The sequence below is a fragment of the Pituophis catenifer genome, unplaced genomic scaffold, assembly GCF_029215685.1.
Source record: "Pituophis catenifer annectens isolate HBS135680 unplaced genomic scaffold, rPitCat1.0.hap2 SCAF_3, whole genome shotgun sequence".
NCBI lineage: Eukaryota > Metazoa > Chordata > Lepidosauria > Squamata > Colubridae > Pituophis > Pituophis catenifer.
Window position 1 is genome coordinate 193,382,317 of NW_027256883.1, and position 23,721 is coordinate 193,406,037.

A 23,721-nucleotide genomic window follows, 5' to 3' on the forward strand; every position below is an offset into this window, starting at 1 on the left:
GACCTCGCTAAAGAAAAAACATGATGATGATATGATGATGATGATGATGATGACTGGACCTTTTAACTCTTTCTGTACAGCATCCCCATCCATTTCTTTCGCGCGCGTCACCAACTTCGCAAGGAAGAACGCGCCCGCAGCTCATGAGCCCCGCCCACTGCTCCTCCCTGTTCTCTCCCTCCTCCCACCCGCGATGCCAAAGCCCCGCCTTCTGATGTCACTAACTCGACAGGGCGAGAGAGGCGTTCCACAAGGTGGCTCCCGAGGAGGGAGGTCACGTGATGGTTTCAATATGGCGGCGCCGTGTTGCTGTCCAACCTCAATACCTCCACCTCTGAGGGAGTCGCGCTTCTTCCGGCTCATGGAGTTCCTCCGCGGCCGGAACCTTTGAGCGCCAATCCCGCTCCGGTAAGGGCAGGCCGGGACGAAGGTCTTTTTAAGTGCGAGAAAGCCATGCAGTTCCCGGCCCGCGAGGAGAACACTCGGACGAAGAGTATGTTCGTCTCACGGGCCCTCGAGAAAATCCTCTCCGAGAAAGAGGTGAGGCGGCCCCCTCACGGACAGCTGAGGAGAGCTTGCCAAGTGGCACTTGGTAAGTTGAAGGAGCGAGCGGAGATCGGCCCTTGGACGTAGGCTTGATTAATTCGGTTTCTCCACAGCCAGCCCCTCCCGCTGCCCTCGCAGGGCTCCCCGGAGCCTGTCAGGTGTTGGAAGCGCAGCTGACGGTAATTGGCGCTTCCATTTCCAGTCCTCCTCCTGCGCCCAGCGACTTTCCCCCGGAAGGCAGTCGAAGGCAGCAGCGACCAAAGGGCGCTAGTTGAGCCTGAGGAAGCTTTTCTGCATTATCAACTCCCAGGCTATCTAAAGCTCACCTTTAAACGAGCCAGATATGAAACTCTATTAACTCTTGTCTCCGGTTATGAAAGGTGGTTCTCCTCCTCAAGGCATCCTCATACCTGTCTTGCCCTTTGGTGGAATTCCTGGCTCAGTCAGCTGACAGCTTCTGTGAAAGTTTCACATCTTTGGGTGTGAATTTGCAGATTTGCTTCTATGGACTCTATAATAAAATCCCTCTATAATAACTACTAGCTTGGGACCCTGCTCAGGGTTCTAGATTCATAATTCCTCAGGCTCAGTAAAAAAAGAAGTCTAATTGAATGGGTTATTCCACACACACACACACACACACACACACACACACACACAACCATATAGTGAGGATCTTTATATTTACAGGAACTCTGTCAAGTGTCTGGGGATTCATAGATAGATACCTACATGCAGAATTTTCCTTGCTGCCTAGTTGCTGTGTAATAATGTCAACAAATTAAGACAGTTGGTGGAGTCAGGACTTGTCATCAGAACCCGCTCTGTAAATTAACCTGCCACGTTGGATCCGCCCTGGTTTGTAAATAGCTGACTGTACTTCAGATCTGGCAGGAAGTGTAAAATTATTCTCTGATCAGGTTAAATTTGTACAAGAAAAGATTTCTCTTTGATTCAGGAAATGAAAGCAAGGTTTGCTTTGCTTATCTTACTGTAGCATGTGGTGCTGCTTGCTATGAAATTCTTGGAGCTAAGCAAAGACCTTTTTTTTCAGTTTCTGATCAAATGGATGGGCTGTGGTTTTTTTTTTTTTTTTTACAATTTTTATGACCCCAGTAATTTTTTTTGGAATTCTGATTGGACAATATCTCTTAATTCAAAAACAATGAATTTACTAAAAAAAATAATTCATTGGGGGCAAGGAAGGATAAAAGAAATCCAGATTTTTTCCCCCAAATAATTATTTGGAGTTATTCAGTGAGACTTTTATAAAAAAAATTCACAATTAGTATGCATTATATTATTGTATGGTCACTATTTCTGGATGTTTTCAATCCAAATATAAAAGACAATCTGACAAATTTTGAATGACAGTTAAATTTAATAAATGTATGTTTTAAACAAAGTGATCATTGAGATTTTTTTTTCCTGAAAAATATGTCAACACTGTTTTTAACAGGCTGTCTTTATAAAAATTGCACAACCCTGTGGATAATGTTCAGCTTAGCCTTGAGATTGATTTAAGCTGCATTTTTTGCACATATATTTAGGAGTAAGTCCACTGGACTTGCTAATCTGTTCTCATCTTGCACTCATTTTTTAACTATGAATCATACTGCTTTTCACATAATTCACTAAGCAATCAAGCAAACATAATTTAGTGCAGAATTTATAAATGTGCAGGTTTAGCCATGGCCAAACGTAATTGTCTGAATTCAATTTCTGCTTTCAATAAACTAGTACATGAGAACGGAGCAGTGTATCGCTAAGCAATCTGCTTGCTTAACTAATCAATTATAATTTATTTTCCACTACAGTTTTATCTTTTGCATAAAAATAAATTGTTAAATTTATATTGTATGCTCAGTTTTTGTATATTATTGTCCTTTCAGCTACTTATTATAAAGCTGTCAATCTGGTATTCAATTAAAATATTGGCCTGTTCATATTGCATTTGTGCAGCGCTTTGATTGTTATATAAATACTATGTATTATAATTATATGAATGAGAAGGAGAGAGATCACTATCATAGAGACTGAAGATACTAATAAAATTTTGTATTAAAATTGAGTATATCAGTGTACAGGGTACTTGGTTGTTTCCAATAGTATACATAATATTTATCTTTTCTGCAGTTCAGAACTGGTGATTACTGATACATTTACAGGTGTAGTGACTATATATTTCAAACTGGCTCCAAAACTGTTTATGAGATAGTGACTAAATTAATCAGTGATGTGAATACTGGCAAGGAGTGTTTTGATATGGTGTTCTTGATGTTGCAAACCTGTTTGCAAATTTCTAAAACTTGATTGTATTGTTTTACAATGACTCAGTCTCATTCCTTTTTGAAAGGATAATTCATAATAGTTCTGGGGCAATATATCTTATTCATGGTTGTCATGTTTCACATTTTATCTTATCCCATGTGCAATTCTGCAAAAATGTGAAATTGTTAATAGAAATTGTATATTTGGGGGGATTTTTATCAAGAGTATGTTAATGATATCTAAATCTCTGTCTCCCATCATCCAATTTGATTTCTGAATTAATGTTTGATATTTTTTATATATTAAATTTATCAATTTATATGCCACCCATCTCCCTGATAATGCAACTCTACAAATTAAAAATGGAAAACTATGCAATGGATATCAGCAATGGATTGGAGGAAAATAAATTAGTAAAACTTAATTTAGTCAGACATGGTCTTGATTGATATTAGATGTATCAGAAATCAGATCAAACGCTAAGAATTCATTTTCTATTGGGTAAGGTTAGTTATTATTTTCTTCCAAAGATTCAAGTTTGGACCTACTTCTACATTGATCCCTGAACTTGGATCCTCAGGTTCTGAGGTAATCTTATATATTTATAGAACTAAGACTAGTGTACTAACAGATCTGAACCCAGAACAGTAAGGAGGTAGAAGTTAGAAATGTTAATATATGGAGATGATTTAACATGTTAAACGACTTAAATCTTATTTTAATGAAATGAATTACTGGCCTATCCTATGAAGAGAGTGTTCTTAGGAAGCTCAAATACTATTGTTTCGTACAGGTTATGCTAAGGATTATGTTGAATGAAGAATCTAAGTAGAGCTAGCAAGACAAAATTATGCTTTTCAGTGAATCAAGGCATCTATAATGAATCTAGTTCATTAATGGTAGTTAATTTACTTATTATTTGATTACTTATTATTATTTGCATGTCCATCCATCTTGCCAAAGAGTTTTTTGCTGCATGTAATTTTGAAACTCAAACCAAGATTTCATGATAGATTAAAAAAACCTGTGATACCTTTGTAGCACTTGTCTTATTTGAAGATTATTTGAGAGTCTTAGATATAACATTACTTTAGATCAAGGGTGTCAAACTTGCCTCATCATGTTGCTGTCACGTGACATTTTGTGACGTTTTCCCCTTTGCGGAGCTGGGGTGGGCGTGGCCTGTGTGTGATATACCCGGCCCGCGGGCCGCTAGTTTGACCCCCCTGCTTTAGATAGTGAGATATGGATGGTGTATAAATTGCATAAGTAGTAAATGAGTAAAATAAAATAACTCCTTTTAAAAGAGATATGTGTAAGTACAGTATTAGACGATTTACTGTAGAAGTACCAAGTGCTATACAAATCACTATGCAAGCTGAAAGGCTTCAGCTGCAATGTGATTTTATTAAGCTGAAAAATATTCCTTAATAATGGACAATAACTATATATTATTGAAATTTGAAAGCCATTCATTCTTTAATTCAAAAAACTTGTTTTGACTGCTAACATTGTTTTGGTATTCTGTAGCAAATAACACTATTTGCAATTTGCCCTATTCCACTTAACTGCCTGAAGTTCAGAAAAAACAATGAATAACTTCCAAAACATCTATGAAACTAGATGAAACCATGGTAAGAATCTTACCGCAGCTGACAGCATACCACTCAAACTGGTGGCTCCAACTGCCATTGGTCACTAAAACTGTTCTTATCTGCAGTTCTGCAGATACAGGAAGAAAGGAAACATGATAGAAGATTTCTTTGAATTTTTTTCTGGTAGCAACCACATACTGAAAGTACGTGTTTCTTTTGTACTGAATACATTGTTGATCCAAGATTTACTATAAAATATCTATAACTTTTTAACGGTGAATGTAATGTTTTCTCCAAAACATACATCAAATTATATCCTAATATATTTCAGTCTGGAATTGAAACAATCACCATGTGTTTTCAACTCCTGAACTAGTTAGGTGCATCTGAATTTTGCATCACAAGGAACATGAAGTTTTAATCTAATTTAGAAGTAATCATTCTAATATTGCCAAGTACGAGTTGTTAAAATACAGTTGTTCATTCTTTTCACAAAATAGTTGTTGTGATTGAGTTTCCAGTGAGTTTATCAGCATTTAGAATTAGAAATTGAGGGTTCTGTTCTAGCTTTCAAGTGAATCATGTTGGCTTTCTTTTCCATTCCTATTTTCTCCACAAATTAAAATTAACTGTATTATGATGTTTAAAATTGCATAATAGAAACTATGTGGAATTAATAACCTTAATAGTAACTTATATTATTTATGGCTCTGAAAATAGGCTTATATCCAATTACGCCGCTTGTCAGAACCACCATTATGAATTATCACCATGAAACTTTAGTAGTCATTATTTATGCTTTATGCATGTCATATTCTTTTGACTGGACATAATTTCTGCAGCTACTCATCTATCATATGTAAGTTAACATACCAATTTTTTTATTTGTTAAAACGTATGCTGATCTATGATACATTTCTTACTTTTACTATATTAAACAGGCTGCTCTTTGAAAACAAAATGACTCTGTGCGTTTAGACTGCTCAGATCTGAGAATATTCCAACTTCCCCATTCAAAGATGGTGCACAATTTGGGAGGGGGTGTCTTGTATCCTTATGATTTATATTGATTGTTTCCTAATATGATTCGATTGCTTTTTTGTACCTTATGCCTATCATTAAGTGTTGTACCTTATGATTCTTGATGAATGTATCTTTTCTTTTATATATACTGAGAGCATATGCACCAAGACAAATTCCTTGTGTGTCCAATCACACTTGGCTAATAAAGAATTCTATTCTATTCTAACCTGTTCCCCCCAAAATAAGACATCCCCTGATAATAAGCCCAATCAGGCTTTTGAGCACATGGCAATAAGGCCAAGTGCTTATTTCAGGGTTCAAAAAAACATAAGACAGGGTCTTATTTTCAGGGAAACATGGTATTCTATTCCCAGACACACAGCTCCTGTCTAACGAGTAGGTGGCAGCTCTGGACAGGAAGGTTTTTATCCAGCTTCATCTAATGTGCCAATTGAGCCAGTTGCATCAGTTCTTAGAAAAGGGGCCCTCAGACAGCCATTCATGCCTGATCACCGCACAGCTGGACTATTGCAATACTTTCTACATAGGATTGCCCTTGAAGAGCTGGTCCAGAATGCAACAATGTAAACAAAGATGGGCATTCCTCAGTATCCTCATGTAACACATCTGCGACCTGCACTGCTTGCCAGTTTGCTTCTGGGTGTGATTAAAGGGTGTTGGTTGCCACATATAAAGCCCTACATCAGGTGTGTCAAATGTACATCGTTACTTTGTCATCACATAATGTATCACGACTTTTCCCCCCTTAGCTAAAATGGGGGTGGGCCTGGCCACAGTGTGATGCATCCGGCCCACAAGCCGCAAGTTTGACATCCCTGCCCTACATGATGTAGAGCCTGCCTGTCTCCAACAGTATCTGGTCAGTTCCATCTGGCAGGATGGTGCACTCCCAAGTTCCATCGATAAACAGTGCCATTTGTCTGGACCCTGGAAGATGCCTTCTCTGTAGCAGTACCTACCCTGTGGAATGAGGTTGTCCCCAAACCTTTGGAGAGAAGGCATGATGGCCCTTTCTTCCTTTCTGTTGCCTTCTGGATTTGATTTCTTTGCCATCGTTGTTCTTTTCTGTTATGCTGTTTTTGTATTTTTTAATTTGTTCTTTGTTTTTAAGTGTTTTAAAAATTGTAAGCTACCCTGCTTTAGGTTGTGTTTAGCATTTTTGTCCTATACTGAATGCTTCCCAAGGATCTGGGATAAGCAGATGATGTTGTATAATAATATTAAAGATATTGTTGAAGGATGTAAGTTGCTTCAAGTAAACTTCCCTTTGCAATTGACTGATGATGATTTTGTCAGTGCTGAATGATTTGGATTGCACCCAAAGCACCTACTCTATTACTATCTTTGCTTTCTTTTGTCACCATCTATTGGCAGATCTTTATATTTTGTGATTTTTCTCCAGTTCTTTCTCTTCTGTTCTGTTGTTGCAGGTATTGCAATGTTCACTATCCAGAGGTTTTTTTTATTTATCTTATCAACAATTGTTAAGTCTTTGGGTGTTGTGCAACAGATGCTTGTCTGATTGAATTCTGTAGTCCCAGAGCACTTTAGCTTCTTTATTTTCTATTATTTTGTCTATTTATAGTCCCCCCAGGTTTTTCATCCAGACAAGTTATATTTCTTGCAGAAATATTATGGTAGATTACAAGATCAACCAGATGTTTATACTGGATTTGGCATTTGTTATTATGGAAGGCATTATGTATCATTTCATTTTTTAATATTTTTTAATAAAGCAAGCAGCTTCTTTAAAAACACTGGTTCATAATAAAGCAATATGGTTCTTAGAATCAACATAATAATCACAATATCGTAATCACATTTGAGGTATTTTCATTACATTGAGAAATATAGGGATGTGGAAGCAGAAAAGCGGAAAAGCTGATGATACTGCAGTCATAAAGCCTTTCTGGTCAAAATCCTAAAATTAAATAGAAGGTAGACATACATTTAAATAACTTAGTTTCTCTGCAAGATTTAGGTTAGAATTTGGACTTCTGGGACAAATAAGCAAAATAAACAAACCCCATCTGATTCTCTCATTTTTCAAAATATCTAATCTAGTCTAACAGAGATGAAATGTCTATGCATGTGTACAGTTTGTGTGTGTGTGCATGCGTATAAGGAAGAATATGATAGGTGAAGCAAGAAAAAACCAACATTAGGTAAGAAAGTATTGTGCAATGCCTTCTGGCAAATATGGTACAGTTTTCCCTAATCAGATTGCCATGCTGCAATCATAATTTAAACAAATCTGTCTTGGAAAGTAGCCAGTTTAGATTTTTTAAAAACTAGACTTTCCAAGTACAGGCATCAGTGAAATGGTATGAAAGTTCAGTGCCACGTCATCATATTATAAAGTACAGTAATATGCAGAATATATTTCTGAAAGTTTTTAAATGAGTATTATAATATTAGAGCAACAGCATATTAGTTACTGGCTTCTCAAGCAGATGCCATTTAAAAGTTTAATGGAAACAGATGTGTTAAAATACCATGCAGTAGTATAGTTCAAATCTTGATATTATTTGCAGTTAAACTGCAAAAAGTTGGATAAAAAAATATGGTTGGGCAAATATAATGGGTCATATTGTTTAAAATTATAAATGTACAGAAGGATAATTTACTTATAATTATACTGAATACCAAAACATTCTTAACTAGCTTACAAAGCCAATAAGGTTGTGACTCACCTCATTTTAGAAAATAGTAAAGGATTGGTAATTGAAGGGACATTGATTTTTAGATAACTTGCATTGGAAGTTCAGGACATACTTTTTAAATGTATTCTGGATGATTACATGTTGTCTTTACTGTAAGACACTTGTTTTAAGATTAAGACAGATGATTTTATGTGTGACCATAAGACTAGATTAATATTTTCTAAATTTTGGTTTCCTATTGTTTTATCTGAAAAAATAAGGCCCAGTCCTCATATCATATGAGATAAAATTCTGCCTTTTTTATCAAATGATAAAACTGGGGACTTGTGATTGTGAGCAGTTTCAATATATGAGGATGAAGGTTCGTTCTCCAAGCTTGTGTGTTGGTTTCTGAATGTTTCGTTACCAGGCTAGGTAACAAGCTAAAATGTTAAACTCTGCTGAAGATGTTACCTAGCCTGGTAACGAAACGTTCGGAAACCAATCCACAAGCTTGAGAACGAACTTTCACCATCATCCGACACCTGAGCTATAGATATTCGCCACTGTTGCAAATTTCAATATATTCCTGTATTGCTGGCATTGTATGTGTGGATGGGACAATGCCATTTCAAGGCAGCAAAAACTGAGACACAGCAACATTTTAGTGCTTCTCTGCAAGAGACAATCAGGGCTCCCACTGGAGAGGATTCTTGGCTTATCCTACCTCCCACTTCCAAGGATCCTGTGGTAGTTGCATGCTGGCATGATTAGGTAAGGAGTCCAAATGCAGAATTGCCAAAGTACCAGCATTGAGATTTTGGAAGGCAATTGAAATCAGCCATTGTGGCAAGCTCAGTAATGTGGAAAAGTACTAAAAGTTTATTTTACTTTTTTGTTAGCCAAGAGAAGAAAAAGATATATGTGTTTAGGCATAGGCCTATGGAAGCAGACAAGGCAATTTCAGGCTGGAAAGTGAGCTTCTTATTAATTATTTAATCTCTTGGGTGAAGAGATCCATGAACTTAATTAGCTCATAGTTCTCTAAAAACTCTGGAAATTGGTAAATGCATAAAAATACCCATGCTTAATATTGGATACATTTTACACTAGCTTCAGAAGAATTAGAGGACAAAGAGGTTGGTAATTTAGAAGTGTCCTTATTAAGTAAATTACATGATAAACAAGTTCGATGGTGAAAGAAGGTAGCTTAGATCTTCAAATACATATTATGATCTATATTATAATTAAATCAGAGGTACTTGTGGCACTTCAGAGATTACATTTATTGTCTTATAAACTTATAGGGGTCACAGACTGCTAATAAAATACAGTATAATCTGGGCAAGGCATATGATGTATGCATTCATTTATTAATATTAGGTTTATTACTCTTAAAGTTTTGAGAAGAGTTTCCTGCTTTCACTGCAAAGCATTAAATATAAATCCAAATGTGTTTCCACAGTTGTGATACTGAAATGTAGATTGTTTGCTTTGTTACTGTGTGTATTACTTAAATTGTTTTGAGAAATCTAGGCAAACACGCTTTCCCCACAATCTTCAACATATAGCTAGGAACCTTACCAAAGTAACAATTAGCAGTTCAGAAGCTAGTATTGACACACCCATTGTAACATTGAAGAAAGCATATAACTATGAAAATAAGCTGAGATTTTCATCCTCCGTATCATATCTTGTACACATTGAATATTATAGCATCACCAACTCCAGTGGTCTCGGTATGCAATCACATGGGATAGATATAGTTTCTAGGATCCAGTTGACATGTTCAAGAAAGTCTGGAAGCATGTGAATAGTCTTAATAATCATACAACACCATAACAAATCTGAGGGCTACTATACTCTATAATTTCTAGAAAAGTGTTGATAAAATTAGCCTAACACTTGATAAAATTAGCCTATTATTATGTAGAGAAGTCTTTGTTGGTACCATTTATCTCAAAAACTCAAAGTTATTTCATCAGTATCTTAAACTTTCAACATATAAAACATAGATTTCTTTTTTTCCTAGATGAAATAAAAGCAGAATTAGAAGAACAAAGGTAAGTAAATTTTCTGACAAGACAATATGTTAAAGACTATTGACCATCTCATTTGAGGTATTTGTACCGTTTGTTAAACATTGCAAATAGATTGGCACTTGGCATACACCAAAATGTTATTTTGTTATTTTGATAAGCTATATAAAGGTAACACTTTGATAATTCCTTCTGCTAGTGATATGTTTCCTTCTAGAGGTAGATGTTTCCCATTTGCATCAAGACAGGGAGGAGCAGGTGGACAAAAATAGTTTGGGATGCTGAAGAAACTTTTAGAGTTTCTATTTGCAACTATATAGAAAAAGTGAAGGATTTGAGGAAGGGATGCATGTTTAAGCAATTCTTGTGGCTATGTATGGTCTACTTAAAACTGTCATTCTGTTTCAGTTACTAGCAACGACTTCCACACTTCTGAAAGATAATGCATACCACTTCCTTTCTTTTCAACTGGAATTTCTTTCCATACTTACAATTTATCTATTTTCTGCTATTCCTTTTCATCATTTTTCATATCAGCCGTAAATGGCAGGGACACAGCTAGATTCTGTTTATTATATGTATATGCCTTTCCAGTAATGTTGGTTTTTAACATTTTCTGAATTTCAGTTTGCCTAATGATATGTTTTGCTTGTCATTAACATAAATCAATGATTTTAGGAAGAATTCTAATGATTTTTTTAACAGTTTTATGTTTTAGTTGATCATTATTCACACTGGATTTTTGTTAGTGGTTTTCTATTATCTTAAACTCCATAATCATATGAAAAAATAATTTTGTAATAATATTACATAAACATGTTATGACTTTCATGTTCTTAATTTATAATTTTGAGGTTGACAAAAATTTTACTTTATCTGCTTGTATGATGTGAGAATCAGTCCCTTTAAAAAAAAGAAATTTTAGGCACAGAAGTGATGTCTAATAGTAATCTAAAAGACTATTTTAGTGGTAGCAGTATCTGTTTGACATTTTCTCACCCGAAACCTAATGATTTTGTAATGATCAGTTAAAGTACTTGAACTTCTAAGTTAAATACAACAGTGAAGAAATACTATCAATTGGTGTGCACAGCAAAAGTATACCATATTAACATAACATATTTGATAAATGAGAGCATAAATTGAAATCTTGTTTGTCTTCTTGAGACAGGTGTTTATTCTGTGCAGCTACAAATTACTGTCTTCCAAGAATGACTCTGTAAACAAATTTTCATCAGAGAACAACCCCAATTGTTTGTATTTGGGGTGGAGTTAAATTGTCATCTTGCAAAAGGGAACTGGTAGTGACTTAATGTTATAAGAAGACAAAGACTCTTTGTCTTTGTGCTGAGTTTAATAAGCATGGATATTGAAGATTATAGCCCTAGGCTTCAGTATTTCAGTTGCCTGCTGACAAACTTAATTCCAAGCAGGTATGAAAAAGTGTAAGCTTTCTTACTCCAAATAAAAACAATTGGGGTAAATAATAATTGATGAAAGTATTGAGCCAGTTAGATATATTTAACATATAGAGGATAGTCAGATACAGAACTGGCACTAACTCTAATGTGAAAGTAATGGATCAATTTATCACATCAAAATAATTTTCTTTAAATTTTTCTAATTAGCCAAGGCAGCGAAACCATACCAAAAGCAAACTTCATTGAAGCTGATAAATATTTTCTCCCATTTGAGTTGGCCTGTCAATCAAAATCTCCACGGATTGTCAGCACCTCTTTGGATTGTTTACAGGTATTTTTTTAAAATTTAATCTGTTATTGCCTTGAGGTAAATCGGTTTTACTTGCTGAGTTTATGTTGTACTAATGTGTGTATGTGTTAATATGTATGTTATTGTGCTGTAGAAGGAATTAAAACTTGATTATCCTTTCCTTTGAGCAATGTTTTGAACATTCCTGTTTGATATCTGTTGGTTTAGTTTTTTAAGTGCTTTATTTTCCCACACCTGCTTAAAATATTTTGCCATTTATGCGTGATGTAGTTTTTTGGGGGAAAAAATAGAAGCAGATTGATTTTTTTCTCAAATCCCCTCTTTCCCTCTAGCAGAACTTTAATAATTGTAAAGTTCCATCCCCTTCCCCAATTTATTCATGAAGATGTTCTGGTATTTTGAATACATTAAGAGATCTAAGGCATTGAGCGCCTGAAAATGAGCTTAATACTGTGGGCATATATCTATTTCTTGCCTAGAAACTCATTGCTTATGGACATATCACTGGCAATGCTCCAGACAGTGGAGCTCCTGGAAAGCGCCTGATTGACCGCATAGTTGAAACAGTATGCAACTGCTTTCAGGGTCCTCAGACTGATGAAGGAGTACAGTTACAAATAATAAAGGTAATGTCTTATTGTACCTTTTAGAAAATTGGATATTTTGTTAGTCTCAGTCTTCTGTTATTTCAAGAAAATCCTTATATTTATTTATAGATATTTCTTTTTATATTCCACAACATTGATGTATCTCTTGGTATTTATGACTGTATGCTTTATTTAAGAAGTAAGTTCCTTATGGAACATAATAAAACAATTTTTAATACTTTCTGCCTCCTCAGTTATTTTGCTAATTGATGTTGCATTCTATGCATTCACTTTCATCTCATTCAATTTTCTGTGTTTCTCATTTGGCATCTCATTTACTACTGCCTGTTTTTAAGTGACTAATTGCTGCATCAGTGCCACCACTGTTTTAAGATTATTTTCAAATTAAAAAATTCTTGTTGTGAACGATCTTATTTGCCTTGATATTATCAGTATAATAGATGAATAGTTCTTGAAAATATTCCATATATTTCAAAATGTTTGTCAATGTTTTTAAATATGTATATATATTTTCAGCAACATTCTCTTTTAAGGGCTTAAAATTGAATTTGAGTTACATATAACATTGAGCCAAATGTTATTTTTCTGTATGTAAGCAAAAACAAATTGGTAATGGGAAGTATTGAGAAGGAAGGTATTGGGAATAGGGAGAAAAATCTCAGACTTAAAATATAGTCCTATATACAGTGAGCTGGAAAGTTAAGTTCCCATTGAAATTTTTTGGTCTTGCTTTTGAACAGGCCAAAGTATATGGGTACTTTCATCCAATGTGCTAATTCATATAAACTGTAATTTACTGGCTTTATTCATCAGAATGGCAGTTCACTCAAAATGCCTCATCATAATCAGATCACACTACAGCATAAGATGATTTGAGAATACAGCCAAAGATCTGTAAGAATGTAACATTAATTCCTGGTTAAGTGGATAAGATTATAATAGTATCATTTTAACAGCACACAAGAGTACAAGTTCCTAGATACATACAAGTTCTTAGATACACAGTTCTTGAACATTTACTTTTCCACTAGTAATATAAAAGCAGTACTATATGAGCCTAAGAAACAGAAAATGCAAGCTATAAACATGTAAGGATTGTCTTCTTTCATTTATAAGTCCTTTATCCATAAGGTAAAATAGCAGTATGATTTATTTGAAGAAAATCTGGCATAAAATAGTTGCTACAGATCAGATGGCATTTTCCCAAGCAAGAAATTGCTTCTGTCTTTGGGGTCTACTTCCTGCCTTCTAAAAAGAAGGATTCGAGATACATATACCGTTTCCCCAAAAATAAACTCTAGCATGTTTTTACACATGCGCCTAATATAAGCCCTATCCCCAAAATAAGTCCTACTTAAGAGCCTGTGCAGCTGCCCAGCTCGCCAATTCCTTCTGGTTGTTTGTGGTGCTGTGGTTGTGAGGCAGGGGTGGTGGTGGAGCTGCCACATGCGCCCCGCACCGGCTCACCTCAGGGCCTCTGCAGCCAGGCCATCCACGCCTTGTAGTGGCAGCACTGGCAGCCACATGCAGCAAGAGCCCACGTGGCCGTTGGCCCACTTCTTCTGCTTGCTTGCAGCCACAACGGAGCAGAAGGCCGAGTAGCGTGTTGGTCCCGCGGCCGTGAGGTGAGGCAGGTATCAGGGCGTGGATGGCCTGGTTGTGGGGGCCTTGAGGTAAACCAGTGCAGGGCATATGGGGCAGCTCCACCACTACCCCCGCCTCACCTCGTGGCTGCAGCACCTGCATGTCACTCGACCTCCTCCGTTGTGGCCATGAGTAAGCCGAAGAAGTGGGCTGGTGGCCACACGGGGTCCTGCTGGACAGGGCTGTTGGAACCACTGCTGCGAGGCGAGGCAGGTGTCAGGACATGGGTAGCCTGGCTGCGGGAGCCCTGAGGTAAGCCGATGTGGGGCAGCTCCACCCCTCTCTTCACAGTGGCGGCACTAGAAGCAAGTGGGCCACCTGTACATGGAAAAAAAATAAGACACCTTCCAAAAATAAGCCCTGGTGCTTATTTTGGGGTCCAAAAGAAAATAAGACCCAGTCTTATTTTGGGGGAAACACAGGTATTGTCTCTTTTTTAACCCTTATTTCAAAAACTATTTAAAAGTGCCGAGTGATACATATTTTAAAAAAAGATTTTGCCAATTTTCATTATTATAATGTCTATGTGCCTTTTTTCTCTAGGCTCTTCTCACTGCTGTCACATCTCCATATATAGAAATTCATGAAGGAACAATCCTTCAGACCGTTAGAACTTGTTATAACATCTACCTGGCCAGTAAAAATCTCATTAATCAAACAACTGCCAAGGCTACTCTCACTCAAATGCTGAATGTCATTTTCACACGGATGGAAAACCAGGCTGTATGTAACAAATGTTTCTCTCTCTCTCTCTCTCTCTTATATACACATCTTTGAGTACCGATATATGCTATTGTTTTTCTTTTTTTATATTCATGTTATACATTATTACTCAGTTGAGAGAGTTTGTGGGGGTTTTTTTATTTGCAATCTGCTTATTTTAGAATTTGCACCACAGTTATCATCTGTTTGCCTCATAATGGTGGGATATTGTGCTATCAATAGCAATCCTAATTAGAAAGGATTCCAAGGGTGGCAAAAACGGAACTTGGTAATTAAAAGTTTTAGAATTTAGGATAAACCTTAAAACTTCTGCTGTTTTCTTCCCCTCTTATTTACATAGTATGCTCACTTTTTCTTTATTTGGCATATTCACAAATGTGATATCGTCTGAATCAGTCAAAAATCTAGTTAGTAAAATTAAAAAATATATCTTTGAGTCTTTAACACTTTAACCTGTTGTTTCCTATCCAAGTGGTTGATAATTATGTTCAAATTCATTTAGACATGATGACAAACTATGAAAAGAGTTTATGATTTAATTTGGATGACTTATCCTCCAAATCATGTATCCCATCAAAGCCAATTCTCTGTTGGCTCAGCTCTGTTCCAAAATTTAACAGAACAGATGCAATTTCTTTTCATTTTGTGATGGAAAATTAAAATGTAATCCTAAATAGACTTTACAGAGCTTAAAGAGAAAAGGGAAACCAACCCTGCTCCAAAATACCTAAGAAAATAAATGATTAGCTCTATATCTACTGTATGATACAACCATATTCACTCGTGTCTTGATCGTTTCAGCCTTCACTATTTCAAAAGCTTTAAGACTAAAGACGGTCCCTATTTTAGCTTACATGGTTCTGGAAGATGCAGACTATAACTAATGTTGTTTTTCCTATGTTGAAGATCAGATTAAAAGGGCATAATAAAAATCAACCCCTGATTTCCTTAAATTGAGAAAATACTTTCTCTTGGCTCTCTTTCTTCTTCTTCTTTTATCTCATATTTCTATTAATTTACATATTTCTATTAGTTTGCATTAGTTTGCATTTTAAAAAATGTTTTAATAAGACAATGTATTACAAGAAAATGTATTACATATGAATACATATGTAATATGAATTTAACTGCCTAATGACATAGACTTTGGGTATTATTTTAAGCAATTAAAAACATACAACACCCAGGTAGCCTGGGCTAAACACACACCCACACACCCACCCACACACTTTTCATACTGCTGTTGTCCTGGAACATTAAACAAGGCATTTAAATATGTGGGAAGACCGAAACATTTGGAACCACTTTACAGAATTTAGTCAACGTTTCTTTTTGTTAAATATTTTTGGTAACATATTTTGATGTATGTTGTGGAAACACTTTCATTTTTTTAAGATACAAGAGACAAGAGAACTAGAAAAATCAAATCAACAAAAATCCCAATCTCCTATGATTCATACCGTGTCAGGGTCTCCTAAATTTGGCCGATTGAAATATAGTCAACAAGAAAGCAAACCCTCAACTCCTGTGAAAGCAGACTTGACTAATGGAGAGCCTGAAAAAAAGGAAAACGGAGATGACAAACCACAGGATGATTCCACTTCTGCAGTACTTGGTAAATAAAACTTTAGTATGTGTGGCTTAAATCTTTATGAAACTCTGGTTCAGTGCCAAAACTGCATTCCACTCACTTCGCCTATCGCGTGCTAACTTCATTATAAAGGTCATGGTTTGAATTTTGCAAAGCTCTCCATTGGCTTAATCAACAAATCATGCAAAATATCTAGTATCTGAGGATGGCCTTGAGGGACAAAATGAAGAGCTGCTACTAAGGCAATGATCAGGCAAGCATGGCTTGAATCCATTCCAAGAAATTAATTTGAGTAAATGACCCAGATTACCCCCTCCCCCGGGAGGAGGGGAAGCACATTCAGATTTGCAAGATTCTGTTACTGTAGCTGTTTTAATAAAAGTAATTTTAGAGCTATATGGCATTGGTTTTTTAGTCCGATATATCTCCTAAAGCTAAGAGTGTTCAACATTAAGTCAAAGAACCCTAATTTAGATGTAATGGGGAATTGTAGCTCAATACAAATCAGAACTGTTGCATCCAAGCCAGAGATGATTTGGGAAGGGGGAAAAAAAGAAAAGAAATGTAATGCTATGGCACTGATATAGCTGCGTAAATCATAGTTTTGGATAATTCTTCAAACATAATCAAAGTGAAGTAAAATAATTACTCTAGAATGGCAATTTTGATTTATATCTCTTTCTTAAGAGAGTATACATGTACATTTTGATGAATTCATTTTAACATTCCATTGTTTTTCTTCTGTTGCCCATTTTAAAAACTCCAATACACAAAGTATTTTTAAAAAATGGTTGTCTGAAGGCAATAATCATATCAGTACATTAAAATAAAGTATGCAACAACTTTAGGATTTCATCATTTCTACCATTGTTCTGTTTATAAAGTATATAAGGTATGATTATCAGTATAATTTTTCAGATGGGCTCTAGCTCTACACAGCTATTGATTCTCAGTGATTTTTAATATCTCAACACTGAGCAGGGTATATCCATAAAATGCAGTTCAGGGTACCATGTATGTTACAATTATGTGACATTGTGATATTCTCAAACTATATACAGTAGCATCCGATTTGCTTTTGAAGATGGTATACAGGTATCTTGATAAACATGCACATTGAGAAATCTCCAGGAAGCTTCTGATAATTGTAATCACATTCTGTGGAGAGGCTTATTTCATGAGTAGTGCAACAGCTGTCCAAGCTGGTAGTTACAGTTGTCAGATGAGGCTAATTGCCAAATTGAGGAAGTTTATTAGTCTCCTGTGCAAATTGGACATGAATGGTCAGTTTTTCCTAACTAGGCTTTATGGATTTACAAAACAATACAGGGAGTAGTGTTTTTTTTAAAAAAAGAGATAATGGCAACTTTTTTTCCAAATAACTTCTTAATATATATTTTATCAGAAGAAGAAACAGATGGAGTCAAAGAAATTGTTAAAGAAATCTTGGAGGATGTGGTCACTTCAGCGGTTAGAGGTAAACGTTATTTGGCTAGGTCTCTGTCTTTCTTCTTGCCTTTTTAAAAAGAACATCCTCATTCTTAACTTTCTTCTTTAGGATAACACACTTGGTGAGAATAAGTTAAAACCAGAACTAATTGCCTTTTCACATAAAAGATTCTGTATCAGCCTCTAACAATTCCCATAACATTAGAGGAAAACTGACTCAGTACTTCAGCAAATTTCTATTCTCTTAGTGTTTTCTATTGACTCTCTGAATTAAATTCTTTACAAAATGCTCAGTATGTAACTATGGCAAATGTAATTCTTCAGCCTCTTTAGACGAAGAACTTCTGAAGCAAAGTCTGCCTGAATCAAGTAGGATTTTGTCTGAGCTGGGAACTGCAGTTCTTGCCTCTCCAGGTGGCAGTCACGAAAATCAGCAAGCAAATGGAATTTCAGATGATAGACAGTCTGTCTCCTCCACAGATAATCTGGTAGGGGTCTTCATCATATAATAATTTCAATGTAAAACTCCTAACTTTTGGGAGAAGGGGGATTGTTTGTAGGGGCTAGGGTTGGAAAAAGCTCTAAAATATTTGAAAGGGCAAACTTAGCTTCAAAACAAACAAATGGTCAAAACCTATGGATTTCATTACCAATTTATCTGCTTAGATTGGTATTTACTACTATGATAAAATAGATGCTGCAGTGTTTTGCTGAACCATGAATTTGGAGAAAATTGTAACAAAATTTAAAATTTATTTTGAAATATTAGCCTAACAATCTGTTATGCAGTTAAATTGTACCTTATGTCAAAGCTTTTAGATTTTTTTTTTAATTCCACCTTAATTACTTTTATAAGCAACTCAAGGTGGCACATATGCCTAATACTCTTTCCTCCTCCTGTTTTCCCACAATAACTCTGGGTTGGGCTGTGAGTGAGTGACTGGCTCAAAGTCATCCACTGGTTTTCATGCATAAGGCCGGACTAGAACTCACAGATTTTGCCTAGTTTTGCTCCATTTATTAATTAGCTGTAGCTATGATTTATTAGCACATCCAAAAAAATTAGTTGTACTTTGTTTTACTAAGATAGCATTGCATAAGATTTCCTATATTCTTATACTATGATGATTTAATTACTGTAATGATAAATATAATACATATTGCTGTATCATAGGTAAGCATACATGAATGTGCTGCTTTTTTATAATGCATTTTTAATCCACCACAACTGGTTAGATATAATATACTGTATATTTTAATTCAGGTGCTTGGATCTTAACCTTAAAAAATTTCACACTTTTAATAGAAAATTATAATATTAGAAAACCATAACAAAACAATAAAAAATACAATAAAAAAGTTCAGCAGGAATGGAAATAATATAAATATATCTACTGTAGTTAGCATTAAGAAAAGGTTTGAGAACTGACAGAAAAATTATGAACATCTTTGTTGAGCTTACACATTAGTTAATATTCTTTTATGTCATCTTTATTTAGGATCTGACTAAAGTATTGTAGGCTCAAATGATTCACATTCAAATTTAATCAATACCTGTCTATTTGAATGCTTCATTAAATTGAGCGACTGTGTTTTTCCTGGTATTTAGTTGGAAAAAATGGAAAATGGGCCATTATTCAAGCTTCATGAATCTGAAGACACACACACATACTGTAGAGTTACATGTTCATTCTTGCTTAAGGTTCAGTCTCAAAAAAGTTGTTCTGCCTTTTAATGTTGGAGTATAATCATCACTAAAGAGTCAAACATCTGTCAACTTTAGCCATCCTAACTAATTCTTCTGTGGCTTTGATGTTTAGGAAACTGATGTCCCTGGGCCTCAGACAGCTGCCAAGTTCTCCCATATACTTCAGAAAGATGCCTTTCTTGTATTCCGGTCATTGTGCAAACTTTCAATGAAACCACTTGGTGATGGGCCTCCAGATCCCAAGTAAAAACTAAAAGAAAATTTCTGATTTGTATTCTCTCCATATGCTAATACAGATATCAAAGAACAAAATTAATCACTTAAAATTTGATTTTACCTATTCATAACTGCTTATGTAGAAATCCTAAAGTATTTTAATAAAAAGAAGAAACATTCTCTTAATAATTTAATTTACTTTCTGACTGAATCCGCTGTTTTCCCAATGACATGTAGTACTAAGATTGTATATACTGTATAATCATCCACAGATATGAAACTTGCACACCTTGCTTTTCTAAAGTGATCCTTAAGGACCAAGCCAAAACTATCCAATTACTGAGTTTAGGTTCTTGCAAATACCAGTGGGCCAAACAGTTGCTTTTGGACCTATAGACTTGTGTGTTTTATTCTCACAATAATATGTGGATTAGTTATTGAGTTATTGGTATGGCTGCTAGAATAGAAGATGTACAAATGTATGTGTGCGCAAAGAAGAAAAGACAATAATAGAAGTAGCAGAGTACATGAAAAGGCATGTAGTGAGATTATTTTTACAAAATAATTTGCTTTATTTCTTAGTTTAGTTAAAACTAAAATGGAGTCTTGTAAATTTTAGTGCCTTTAATAAAATAATCTTCGTGCATTGCAACCGTCCAATGCTGCAGTGCTATTCTCAATGGCATGTCATAAAATAAAAGTTGGATGTTATTTCTCTTGATATCTATGGTGAAGTGAATTAGAATCTGTCCATTTTTAAATATTCACAAAAGTGGGAACATGATCAAAGATTTTGAGATTTCATAATCAGAGTCATATTTCAGAGTAACATTCCACAAGTATCTTTAGCAAAAAAGAGAATGTTCTTTTCTTTTTTTTCTGTTTAAGATCTCACGAATTGCGTTCTAAAATAGTATCACTTCAGCTTCTGCTTTCGGTTTTGCAAAATGCTGGTCCAGTCTTCAGGACACACGAAATGTTTATAAATGCAATCAAGCAATACCTCTGTGTAGCATTGTCTAAAAATGGAGTGTCTTCTGTTCCTGATGTGTTTGAGCTCTCTCTTGCAATCTTCCTCACCCTTCTTTCAAATTTTAAGATTCACTTAAAAATGCAAATTGAGGTAAGAATGTTTTGATTTTTTTCTTTACATTAAGGGATTTATATTCTCTTTTGGTTAACTTCGTACTAAACATCACTGGTTCTGTATATGGTTTATCTCTCAGATGTAATGTGTTTCAAAATGTATGTATATAATTTCAGCATTTTTTAAAACAATTTGAATGAGTTTGACAAAGAAAGAACAATACATACGCATTTGGAATTACGCTTATACTACAAATATTTTTGCTGCTTTTTACATGTGTGTTCAACAGGTGTTTTTCAAAGAGATCTTCCTGAACATTTTAGAAACTTCTTCCAGCTCTTTTGAGCACAAGTGGATGGTTATTCAGACTCTGACTAGGATTTCTGCAGGTAATTTGCTAATGTCTTAATCAACCTTCATTTTCTGCTTTCTTAAAGACATATATAAAGGAATATATGCGTATAAATGTAGGCATATAGGGGAGATTTCCCCCCCATAATTTCTTGTAATCTTATCCTGGTGTTTGTGTCTAAGCTTTTCCTATAAATAGTTGCATGAAGAAACAAAGTTAGCTGATATGTGGGATTTTGCAGTAATGAATATATTTGCACCATTTAATCTTCTGATTTTCTGATGCATGTTTACGTCTGTCTTTACATCTATTCAGGGATTTTACCTAAGTATTGAAATCAGCCTTCACGCATGGCTAAATAGCACCATATCCAAATTACCATTTAGAAGCAGTCTTACTAAAGGTGCTTTGGATATGAAGGTCAAACAAGGGAACAAAAGGGACTTTCCGGATTTGCATGAAACATTTCCTCCCTTTTGAAAGCTCAGGTCCAGGACTTTTTTAAGGTTAGGAAACATTTCAGTCCTGATATCATAATCCAAACAATCAGCACTCCTTTTCTTCAGTATATTTTCTTGATTGCAATGGAAAATGCCTTGTGATATTGTATTGTCTCTCTAAATCATTGCCAGTCAACTGAATTTCATAAACTGTATTTCTGTTTTAGATGCCCAGTGTGTAGTGGACATATATGTTAACTATGACTGTGACTTGAATGCTGCTAATATCTTTGAACGGCTTGTAAATGATTTATCTAAAATTGCACAAGGACGTAGTGGACATGAGTTAGGCATGACACCACTGCAGGTAGGATCTTGTTGTTGTTTTATTCTGAAATTATTCACCACAATCAGTAACACTACCTCCTAAATGCATAGATGTTTAGTATTAATATATGTTTGCTTCTTTGCATTAGTGTATCCCTGTTATTCTATTAACTTGTGTATCATAGAGTTTATGAGTATATTTACCTTGGAGACAGATCCAGACTTGAGTAACTGATACTGATAGAAGAGATAGCACTATAATCTATGCATTCTTAAATCATGATTGAGTTTATTTTGCACCAATCCATGGTATTTTTAGTGAATCAGCACTGCTCTTCCTTTAAAATAAATCTAATGACCATTTTCAATATTAGTTGATTGTTCCCCACTCTTCTGCATATAGGAACTAAGTCTAAGGAAGAAAGGTCTTGAATGTTTGGTCTCTATTTTAAAGTGCATGGTTGAATGGAGCAAGGACCTATATGTGAATCCAAATCATCAGGCCAGCCTTGGTAAGAAATCCAAAAACGTACTTTTTCTTGCTTTCCATTTATTAATTAAGTCTGGTTTCTTGATCATAGAGCTTCACAAAACTAGAATTTTCTATGGTAATTTTTGTAGTGCTGCTTGAAGGAGGTGCAAGTAGGATATGCCAGTTTTTCTCTATTTTTCTCTATTTGTGAGAAATATTGAGAAACGTTATAGGAATTGAAATTCAACATGTCTGGGGGTCAACGTTGTAGAGAAAGCAAAAATGTACTTTTATGAGCTAGCAGGATTCTGGTTTCAATTAGCTAGCAACTTTTTGAATTTCTCAGTTGGGAACTATAACAGAGTTACCCCGTGGTAAGATGGGTGGTCCATGAATTTTACGAACAAACAAATAAACAAACATAAGAATAATTATAATGACAAGCAAGTATTTTTCTCCTGGAGCTCCCACATATGAAAAATCAGTTCACCTTATCTTGATCTATTAGCTCTGTGGACTATTGGGAAATTTGGAGATTGGGAATACTGGTAGTCTTCATTGGTTGAGGGTTTTACTTGGAACCCTGACATTTACACCTTGATTTTTATAGTTCTGGTTTAAGTTTGCGCAGTAGTCTAAATGCATTTCTCTCAGTTGTATGTAGGTTTTGAGTATGTCTTTTTTTTTATGTGCAGGCCCAGATAAACCTTCAGACCAAGAAATAGGGGAAGGAAGATGTTTGGAAATTGGGGGGCGAAGAAGCAGTGCAAGTTCTTTAGATTCAACTGTATCCTCAGGAATTGGGAGTGTTGGAATGCAGTCTGGTATTGTTGATGATCCAGAACAATTTGAGGTCATCAAGCAACAAAAGGAGATAATTGAACATGGGATTGAGCTGTGAGTTGAAATTAATGCTGGAGTAGTTTCCAATCAGTCTTTTTCTGATAGATTTGGAAAAGCAATCTTCCTCTGTTTCTCTGCCACAGAGAAAACTCTGTGGATGTGTAAGTAAAGTCCCCAGTAATTGAGTTTAGTTTGACAGAGACTTTATATTCTGTAGTATTTTTAATTATACAGTGCATTCTGAAAAGGGATCAACTGAGGACAATGATGTGGGGAAATGCTTTACTAATATTTGTGCAGTTTGTAGAACCTTTTTAGAGTTAAAGAGTCTTTCTGTGCCACTTTAGGATGGGTCATGTAATAAATATAACTCATTTTCTAAGTTCACTCAAC

General features: G+C 35.3%; 1 protein-coding gene across 2 annotated transcripts in view; it reads left to right on the forward strand.

Annotated features, from left to right (window-relative positions):
- Positions 1-381: 381 nt before the first annotated feature.
- ARFGEF2 (ARF guanine nucleotide exchange factor 2) overlaps positions 382-23,721 on the forward strand; it is a 54,143-nt gene continuing 30,803 nt past the window's right edge. Inside the window, exons 1-14 of one of the 2 annotated variants that reach the window (XM_070941723.1) lie at positions 382-592; positions 10,131-10,161; positions 11,766-11,889; positions 12,348-12,494; positions 14,664-14,843; positions 16,239-16,458; positions 17,840-17,911; positions 18,208-18,371; positions 19,704-19,834; positions 20,696-20,930; positions 21,184-21,283; positions 21,914-22,053; positions 22,417-22,525; positions 23,181-23,382. In XM_070941723.1, coding sequence (XP_070797824.1) covers positions 454-592; positions 10,131-10,161; positions 11,766-11,889; positions 12,348-12,494; positions 14,664-14,843; positions 16,239-16,458; positions 17,840-17,911; positions 18,208-18,371; positions 19,704-19,834; positions 20,696-20,930; positions 21,184-21,283; positions 21,914-22,053; positions 22,417-22,525; positions 23,181-23,382 — 1,994 coding nt within the window. In that variant the 5' untranslated portion in view covers positions 382-453. The remainder of the gene's footprint in view (positions 593-10,130; positions 10,162-11,765; positions 11,890-12,347; positions 12,495-14,663; positions 14,844-16,238; positions 16,459-17,839; positions 17,912-18,207; positions 18,372-19,703; positions 19,835-20,695; positions 20,931-21,183; positions 21,284-21,913; positions 22,054-22,416; positions 22,526-23,180; positions 23,383-23,721) is intronic. The other variant, XM_070941722.1, reaches the window with a different exon arrangement.